General features: G+C 29.1%; 2 protein-coding genes across 2 annotated transcripts; both read left to right on the top strand.

Annotated features, from left to right (window-relative positions):
* Window positions 1-237: 237 nt before the first annotated feature.
* Window positions 238-2,800, top strand: car (vacuolar protein sorting-associated protein 33A). Its single transcript, XM_017908223.1, has 8 exons — window positions 238-424; window positions 603-799; window positions 885-1,366; window positions 1,459-1,579; window positions 1,638-1,798; window positions 1,881-2,426; window positions 2,493-2,615; window positions 2,712-2,800. The coding sequence occupies exons 1-8, from the start codon at window positions 320-322 to the stop codon at window positions 2,798-2,800; spliced, it is 1,824 nt and encodes a 607-aa protein (XP_017763712.1). The 5' UTR covers window positions 238-319.
* Window positions 2,801-3,510: 710 nt separating this feature from the next.
* Window positions 3,511-9,263, top strand: Tao (Serine/threonine-protein kinase Tao). Its single transcript, XM_017908228.1, has 12 exons — window positions 3,511-3,889; window positions 4,825-5,267; window positions 5,398-5,746; window positions 5,868-6,043; window positions 6,200-6,362; window positions 6,445-6,794; window positions 6,880-7,125; window positions 7,239-7,466; window positions 7,586-7,825; window positions 7,966-8,223; window positions 8,452-8,708; window positions 8,937-9,263. Exons 2-12 carry the CDS (start codon window positions 4,962-4,964, stop codon window positions 9,055-9,057), a joined length of 2,694 nt encoding a protein of 897 aa, XP_017763717.1. The 5' UTR covers window positions 3,511-3,889; window positions 4,825-4,961; the 3' UTR covers window positions 9,058-9,263.
* Window positions 9,264-9,576: the final 313 nt, after the last annotated feature.

The following is a 9,576-nucleotide window of genomic DNA, read 5'->3' as shown; positions in this document are numbered from 1 at the left end:
TCATATAAGAGAAAATATAATTTGTGATAATTGGTCATTAATAAATTACACAATATAAAAAAAGTTGTGGAAATGTAACTATAAAAACTTAAAATTTTATAATCATATTTTTATGAAAAATATTTTCATATAATTTTAAATCATAATAATTCTAAATTAATATTGGTAACACTGATAATTCAATTGCATTTATAGTAAAACGTAAGTATAAACCTACGAATGAGCAGTCATATAGAAATGAAAGCACTAGCTTAAGCTACAGATGTGGAATAAGGTGTTTTACGTTTAATAATTGTATATAAATTATAGAATCGAAGAAATGTCATCAGCACATTTATCGACAGGACGTTTAAATGTAGAAATTCTTCAAAAACAAGCAAGAAAACAGTTACTTTGCTTTCTTGAAAAATGTGATGGCACAAAGGTATTCACCATAATTTTTTCATTTTTTCTCAGAATTTATATTTCTGTTATTCTAACAAGCAAGATTTAGTATAAATGTTTTTTATTTTATAAGTTAAAGTGTATTTCATATAGTGTATTTGCATAAAATGTATTTGTTCATGTCATGACTAAAGATATTCTAAAAACATTTTTAATAGGTAATTATATGGGATCAATCTCTTGCAGGACCAATTGGTCTTGTTGCAAAATATAATTTACTCGAGGAGCATGATGTTGTCACAATATATCCTTTATGTGGTGGAAGCTTAACAATACCACCAAATATTGTTAATATAATATTTATAACTAGACCTCAATTAAGTCTTATGGATTTAATTGCTGAGAATGTTCATGGGTATGTACAAAATAAAAATAATTAGCTTTGAATTTAAATTTCATTAAAATAATACTATGAAGCTTATGTATTGACTAATTTGCAGCGAAGAAGGAAAAAGACCTCGTAAAGAATTTCATTTATTCTTTGTGCCAAGAAAAAGTCTTCTTTGTCAAAAGAAACTTCAAAATCGAGGTGTTTTTGGTAGTTTTACATTAATAGAAGAATTTAAGTGGGACTTATTTCCTTTTGACAATGATCTTCTTTCCATGGAACTTAGTGAATCATTTAAAGAATTTCATCTAGAAAATGATCCTACTTGTTTATATCAAGTTGCACAAGCTATTCATGGTTTACAAAAATTATATGGAAAAATTTCAAAAGTTACTGGAAGAGGACCTGCTGCTAGCAAAGTGTGGGAGTTATTAGAAAGATTAAATAGAGAAGAAGAAGATAATAAAACATCTGTTCAATCATCTATTATAGAACATTTATTATTATTAGATCGCTCTGTAGATTTACTTTCACCTTTAGTTACACAGTTAACATATGAAGGATTAATTGATGAAATTTTTGGAATAGAATATAGTTGAGTATCTTTTTCTGAGATGGCATATTTTAAAACATAAATTATTTCATTGTAATTTTAATGTTCATTTATTTAAATGTTATAATTTTAGACACTGTGGAGTTACCAGCAAGAAGATTTCATGATTCTCAAAACTCACCAACAACAATGTCACTTAATGGGAAAGAACAAATCATATTGAACTCTGGAGAAGAATTATTTGCAGAAATTAGGTAAATATTTTTATACTTTAATATAATTTTGTATTTTATAAAATCTTTTAAATTACAGGGATAAAAATTTTAATGGAGTAGGACCTGTTCTTAGTAAAAAAGCTAAAGTTATTTCATCACAGTTAGATGAGAGACATGGAGATAAAAGTGTACAAGAAATTAAACAATTTGTAGCACGATTACCACATATGTTGGCTACTAAGCAATCATTAGCAAAACGTAAGTTCTTCAAACTGAATTTGATAATTAAGAATAATTACAGTATGTTAATTTTATATATGTATCTTTCTTTCATTCTTAGATACAACAATAGCAGAAATGATAAAAGAAGTAACAGATTCTAGTAGCTTTTTAGAATCATTACAAGTGGAACAAGAATTGTTGAACTGCATTGATACTGATAAACCAAATACTTTTATAGAAGATATGATAGCACAACAACAACCACTTCTAAAAGTTTTACGACTTCTCTGTATACAATCTTTAACAAATTCTGGACTTAAACCAAAATTATTGGACTTTTATAAGAGAGAAATAATACAAACGTATGGATATCAAAACTTACCAACTATATTAAATTTGGAAAAAGTTGGATTATTAAAACCACAACAATCTGCACGCCAATATGCAGTTTTACGAAAAGCATTAAGACTTACAGTTGAAGATGAAAGTGAAATTACACCGAAAGACATTAGTTATGTTCATTCTATATATGCACCATTAAGTGTTCGACTAGCAGAACAACTTATTCAACCAAATGGTTGGCAAGGTTTAAATGATGTAATGGGATTACTACCTGGGCCTACTATTAATAGTGTATCATATAATATACCATTATATGGAAGAAGTATGAACTATATGTAAAAAATGTATTTTTAATTATATTATAATTAATAATAAATTATTTTTGTAGGAAATTCTATTAGCAGTGAAGATTCTAATTCAGAACCACCAAAATTAGTAATGGTTTTTTTTATTGGAGGGTGTACATTTGCAGAAATTTCTGCATTGAGATTTTTATCTCAGCACGAAGATTGTAAGTAATAACAGAATTTTACTATACTATTAGAACTTTATAATTGATTTTCTGTTTCTGTATATGATATATCTTGAAATAAATTTCTATTTTCAGTAAACGTAGAATTTGTTGTCTGCACTACAAAGCTAATAAATGGAAACACGTTCTTAATGTCATTAATGGAAAATCTAGAAAGTACATAATTTAAGTAAATTAGATGTTATTTTCTGTATTATATATTTTGTTAATGATAGTTATACAATTTTCTTAAAGATATGTGTAAATTCTTTTCTTTGTCATAAGCGAATTTGTTAAAAAACAATTACAATAATATATGTATAAATATGGTAAAATTATGAATTTATGCCTTTAGAAGTTTTTTATAAGTATTCCTTTATATTATTTACATGTAAGACATTTATATAATATTATGTATATAATATTTTACATATATATATAATATTTGAGCTACATTTTGTATGGTGTTTATATTATAAATTAAACATAATTATATATAATATAGATATGTACATAATTATCAATAACTATTCTTGAAATTTAAAAAGATCAAGTTTTTATAAGTTATTTTCAAAATATTTTGTGTAAAATAAATTATATTTGTGTGATAATTTCATTTAGTTTGGTAATAAATAATTTTATTTACAGAGGTGTTAAATTGTATTAAGGGTATATACAATTTATCAAGTATTATGCAAATTGATACAAAGAAGAAGCTATAAAATAAATCAATTACCACATGTGTGTTTATTAAATGTACTTGTGTACCTAAAATTTAAAAATATCGAAATTAATATTAATTGAATTTTACTTTTTATTATATTGAATTTATATTGTAGGATGCATTTTGAAAATGTAAAATTGATAAAGAAGTAGCTCGCAGTTACCGGTAATATTTTCTAGTTTAGTACTTGACCGACATAGAGCGCCACTCATCATCGACGGAGAATTCGCCTGCTGTGTAGAGTACACCCAGGCTAGGCGAAAAGGCGTCAAAAAGTTTGCGAATTCTCGTGTGTCCGGCCGACAGTGGGTGCCGTATTGTTGCGTTGCCGCGGATTGTCGCGTCTCGCGCGTGTGTGCGTACGTGCGTGACACGTACGAGGCGTGTACTTTTCCGGGGTGCGGTGCATTTGCACAACGAAAAATTGTGATCCTCGGATCTTAATATGCTTGAAGGATCGGCCAAGTTCAGGAAAAAGAGGTGCTCCGCCTGAAGAGAGTGCTCGGAGCTGCGCGCATGCTTCTGTGCCTGCTCCTTCGCCATTTTGGAGGTGAATATCATTTTTTCCTTGTTGCCGAAGTTTTGGATAAATTTCAGTTGATATACTAATATCTGACCATGATGTCGTACACCCGATCCAAACACGGCAAGCGTTTTCGGCTACAGCGACAATGTCCCTCTACTGTATTTGCGGGACCAATCTGACGCGATTGCTTCGAGTCAGAGACCCAACCCTCCTTACGCCCGCATTTCTACCTCCTGCGAATTTCACTCAATCGCCTTCTTTGCTTACCAACCCCAATTTTACAATTATTTCTATTCCTCTTGTGAAAATACTTGTTGTCTAAGAATTTTATACATTACTGATAACATTCAGTTTGATCTCCTTTGCGGATGTTCCATTTAAAAACATATGATATTTATTCAAGTCAGATGAGTTTCTACGGATAGAATGGTGTGTTTCGTATCGAGGACCTCGTGATAAGTGTCAAGCTCATTTTAATTATACAAGAAAACGTTTTATAGTAAGACGAGTCATTCAATTGTACTTTGTATTTTATAAATTTATATATTTGTATTTGTTAAATATTGTTTGTTATTGAGTTTATTATGAAACTTGCTGTTGTTAATGTGTTATAAAAAATTAAATTAGGAGAAATATGAATTGAAGGTATGCAAATCAGAAAACATTATCTACATAACTGTTTTCCATTATGCATGTATTTGTATAACTAAAAACAATGTATCTGCATTACATTAAATTTTATGAAGTATCAAAAATTGTTTCAAATTTACTTCTGTTATTAATGAAAAACATATTGATCACTTTTTGTTTATTTTAGTTATTATACTTTATACAGAAATTTTAATACTAAATGAAATGAAAGATGACATAAAATGAAAATATATTCAAATTAGAAGTATTTTAAATGAATTACTTATAATTATTGAAATTAATAATAATAATTTATATTGCTTTCACAGATAGAATGTTGAATTTTGGAATGGACTGACAGAGGATTAAGTAAGATTATAAAATTTAGGATAGAAGATTGAAAGACAAGAAGACGTCTAACGGTGTCTGAAATTGGCCTTGGCCATTTAATTATTAACACTTTACTATGCCAGCTGTTCCAAGGCCTGGTAGCCTCAAGGACCCAGAGATTGCTGAATTATTTGAAAAAAATGATCCGGAGAAAATATTTGAGGATTTGCGTGAAATCGGGCATGGTAGTTTTGGGGCTGTTTATTATGCACGATGTTTGGTTACCAAAGAAATTGTTGCCATCAAGAAAATGTCATATCTGGGAAAACAAACTGTTGAAAAGTGGCAGGATATCTTGAAAGAAATTCGATTTCTTAGGCAACTTAACCATCCTAATACAATAGAGTATAAGGGCTGTTATCTCAGGGACCACACTGCCTGGGTATATATTTTTCAAAATTATTTTAACATAATATTTTAAATAACATCTTAAATAATATGATTTTAATTACTAAATTATTTCATATAGTATGCATTTTCTTTTTTTAATAAATTTTGTATATTTCTTGTAGTTGGTAATGGAATATTGCCTTGGTTCTGCATCAGACATTATTGAAGTTCATAAGAGACCATTAAAAGAAGATGAAATAGCAGCAATTTGTGAAGGTGTGCTGCGTGGTTTGCATTATCTTCACTCTCTTGGAAGAATTCATAGAGATGTCAAGGCAGGAAATATTTTACTTACTGAAAATGGAACAGTAAAACTGGCAGATTTTGGATCGGCAAGTATAAAATGTCCAGCAAATAGCTTTGTAGGAACTCCTTATTGGATGGCACCAGAAGTAATATTAGCTATGGATGAAGGACAATATGATGGAAAAGTGGATGTATGGTCTTTGGGGATAACATGTATTGAATTAGGTATCAAAGTATACTATTATTTCAATCTTTATTCTTTTTATGAAATGAACTACTTTCAGAACATAAAAAACTAATCATTTAAAATTATGGTAAAACATTTATTTATTTATTTGAATTTTAGCGGAGCGAAAACCACCTTATTTTAATATGAATGCTATGAGTGCTCTGTATCATATTGCTCAGAATGACACACCAACTTTGAATTCTCCAGACTGGTCAGATATTTTTCGTCACTTTGTTGAAGTGTGCCTAACTAAAAGTCCAACTGAAAGACCAGCCTCTGGTAAACTGTTATCAGTGAGTCTTAAATAAGTTTTTATTTTATTATATAATATATGTTATATATATGTGTATATACACATATATTTCATACTGCTTTATTGTCTAAGTTTTACATAAATTGATATACTGTAGTTTAGTTAGTTGTTTTCTTATAGGCTTTCAATTTTACAGCATCAATTTGTCACCAGAACGCGTTCTCCACAAGTTTTAATAGACTTAATTCAGAGAACAAAAGCTGCTGTTAGAGAATTGGATAATTTAAATTATCGGAAAATGAAGAAGATTTTAATGATCGATGCTTGTGAGACTGAAAGTACAGTTGGGGATGCGGATGGTATGGTATATTAATTTTAAAAAGTTTGAAAAATAACATTATTTACTTTTTTTATATTTATATTTTTATTTACATCTTGCAGATACTCCTGATGAACAAACAGGTGGTGATAGTAGCAAGAGTAATTCAATTACCTCAGAGCACTCAATTCATTCAATGGGTGTCTCTGCAAGCTCTCAAAGTTCCTCCACCAATAGCCTGCCACTGCCAAATGCTGATGCAAATGATTATTCTACGGGATCTGTACGAAATAGACATAAAATATCAGCAGGCGGTGTCACTGCCAATCTTCTTGAACATGGTGCCAATAATTTTGCAACAATTAGGACAACATCAATCGTAACTAAACAACAAAAAGAACACATGCAAGAAGAAATGCATGAACAAATGAGTGGATATAAACGGATGAGGCGGGAACATCAAGGTGCTTTGGTAAGTGTTAATTGGTAGTATTATTTAATTTTTATACATTTTATTTAGACATTTAAAAATTATAATTTTTATGGAATGTAAATAGGTAAAATTAGAAGAACGTTGTAAAATGGAGATGGAATCCCATAAACAATTACTAGACAAAGAATATGAAACTCTGTTACAACAATTTAGTAAAGAACTGGAAAAACTTCAATTAAGGCATTTACAAGAATTAGAACGTAAGCTTAAACAAAACCAAAATGCAGAAAAGAAACTTCAGAAAGAGATTACGAGTAGACAAGAGGCAGATCGGAAGGCATTAGAAGCACAGCAAAAGAAAGAGTACAAAGTAAGAAATTAGATACAATGATAATATTAAGCTTTCTTTCAACAAATTAAAAAGATTTAGCCTCATGTTTTTTTGAATAATAATCAATAGCAAGGAATATATTTTTTTATAAGGTTTACAAAGAAAGATGGAAAAAAGAATTATCTCTGGATGAAGTTACACCGAAAAGGCAACGAGACGCTACACTTCAGAGTCACAAAGATAATTTACGACAAATGGAAGCACAAGAAGAACAACGGCTTGCAAGGGGACAAAAAGAATACCTTAATCTTGAAATTCGTAAATTTCGTAGAAAAAAGCTACTTGTTTTCCATAGTTTGGAACAAGAACTACTTCGAGAAGTTAGCATAGTATTTTTCTTTCCTGTGTAGATAGCCTTTTTTCCCTTCCATAATCATTACTTTATATTATTGTTATTTTATTAGTTTTAAAAATTAATAAATATACTTTTATAATATAGGAATTAAATAAAAGACAGCAACAATTAGAACAAGCACATAATATGCTATTACGACATCATGAAAAAACTCAAGAACTAGAATACAGACAACAAAGAGCAGTTCATGCTCTTAGAGAAGATCAAGTTCATCGACAACATGCTACAGAACTTTCTAATCAACAAGATTATATGCAACGATCGGAACGTGATTTACGTAAGAAACATGCATTGGAACTCAAACAGCAACCTAAGAGTCTTAAAGTAGGTGATATATTCTTATTTTTAAAAATTATGTGTACTGTATTTAAATAACAGAAAAATGATAGATAAAATGGGTTTAAATTTTATATAAGTAAATCAGAATTCCTTTATATATTCCTTATAAAATGTTATTATTTTAGCAAAAAGAAATGTTAATTCGAAAACAATTTAGAGATACATGTAAGATACAAACACGACAATATAAAGCATTAAAAGCTCAAATATTACAAACAACAGCTAAAGAAGAACAAAAAGCTGTTATTAAAAAATTAAAAGAAGAGCAAAGAAGAAAGTTAGCTTTATTGGGTGATCAGTATGAGCAAAGTATTGCTGAAATGCTCCAAAAACAAAGTATACGTTTAGATGAATCACAAGAAGTTGAATGCCATAACCTTAAGGTAATAAGACATTGCATTTATTTAAAAATTGATAAAATTGCAAACATTTCTTCAAAGACTTAACATTTTGTAACAAGTTTTTAAAAGTATATTTTTGTTTAAATTGCAGAAGAAAACTTATTGTGATTAAAAGACTTTTTAATTAATTTAGAAAACATAATACTAATATTATATCTATTAAAACGGATACAATCTAAAAGTAATAGTTATTTTATATGTGTTTCATAGGAAAGGTTAAATTATGAATTAGAAATTTTAATGGCATATCAATCTAAAAATAAAATGCAAGCTGAAGCTCAAAGAAATAGAGAGCGCCGTGAATTGGAAGATCGAGTATCAGTCAGGCGAGCTTTGCTTGAACAGAAAATGGAACTTGAAACTCAGGAATTCCTTCGTGAACGTAGTGAACGGATACGTTTATTACATGAAAGGCAGGAACGCGAATTACAACAATTTGACGAGGAAAGTGCAAGAATAGGATTCAGGTACGTAATTTATGAGTTATAGACTTTTATTCAGACAAATTTCTTAAATATTGTTGGAAAAAGTGTTTAATTGTTCCCTTTTATTGTCCTATATTTCTAAATAATTAAAAACATAATTGTTCTGAGCTAATTATTCATCGTCATATTATAGAATACAAAGATAGATTTAAGAATTATAAAAAAAAATATTGTAGATGTACCTATATACATTTTTTCAAATTATTGCAGTGCTCTGGCGATAGCTGAGGCATCAAAAGAATCTTATCCAGACGATGAAAGCCTTAGTGGCTCAATGTTAAGTCTGGCTCACAGTAATAGTTCTACATCTTTCCCCCCTAATAGTCTTTAATTTTAATCATATTAATAGAATATGTATGTATGTACGTTTGCCTGTAGTGAATGCATAACGAGTCTACCGATGTTTAATTCAATGATTTACGTACATAGTAAAAGTTGACTCGTTATATGCATCAACCCAAACCTAAGAGGTTTGTTAGGGTTGGGAATGTGTATTGGACTGAAATTAATGTAACAGCATATTTTTTAATTATCAAAATATGTCAATGTGATCTATCTGGAAAGAGAGCTTCATATTGAAGAAGAACTTAGATGCTTTTTGCAACGTTGTAATATTTATTAACCATATCCAAATACCTTGTGAATTAAATAGGATTAACAAAAAAAAAAAAAGGAATCTTTTAAGTATCAGTCTTATCTATTATACTGAAAAGTAAATCTTAATGTTCTTTGGCTTGAAATAAGCCAGCTATTATAGCATACAGAAAATTTTATATGCGACTACAGAAAATGTTTAGAGACATTTATTTATCAATATCTTGCAATTATAATAAAAAAAAAAAAAAAAAAA

This window comes from Eufriesea mexicana, unplaced genomic scaffold (genome assembly GCF_001483705.2).
Source record: "Eufriesea mexicana isolate 0111107269 unplaced genomic scaffold, ASM148370v2 scaffold10327, whole genome shotgun sequence".
NCBI lineage: Eukaryota > Metazoa > Arthropoda > Insecta > Hymenoptera > Apidae > Eufriesea > Eufriesea mexicana.
The sequence above is the reverse complement of the archived record's forward strand: the minus strand, read 5'-3'. Positions and strand labels throughout refer to the sequence as shown.

Bases quoted from the DNA above. Each gene is read 5' to 3' on its own strand.
- car (XM_017908223.1), top strand. From the start codon at position 320: ATGTCATCAGCACATTTATCGACAGGACGTTTAAATGTAGAAATTCTT. The intron at 800-884 runs GTATGTACAAAA...ACTAATTTGCAG, and splicing joins ATTGCTGAGAATGTTCATGG to CGAAGAAGGAAAAAGACCTC. The intron at 2,427-2,492 runs GTATGAACTATA...TTATTTTTGTAG, and splicing joins TATACCATTATATGGAAGAA to GAAATTCTATTAGCAGTGAA.
- Tao (XM_017908228.1), top strand. From the start codon at position 4,962: ATGCCAGCTGTTCCAAGGCCTGGTAGCCTCAAGGACCCAGAGATTGCT. The intron at 5,747-5,867 runs GTATCAAAGTAT...TTTGAATTTTAG, and splicing joins GATAACATGTATTGAATTAG to CGGAGCGAAAACCACCTTAT. The intron at 6,044-6,199 runs GTGAGTCTTAAA...TCAATTTTACAG, and splicing joins CCTCTGGTAAACTGTTATCA to CATCAATTTGTCACCAGAAC.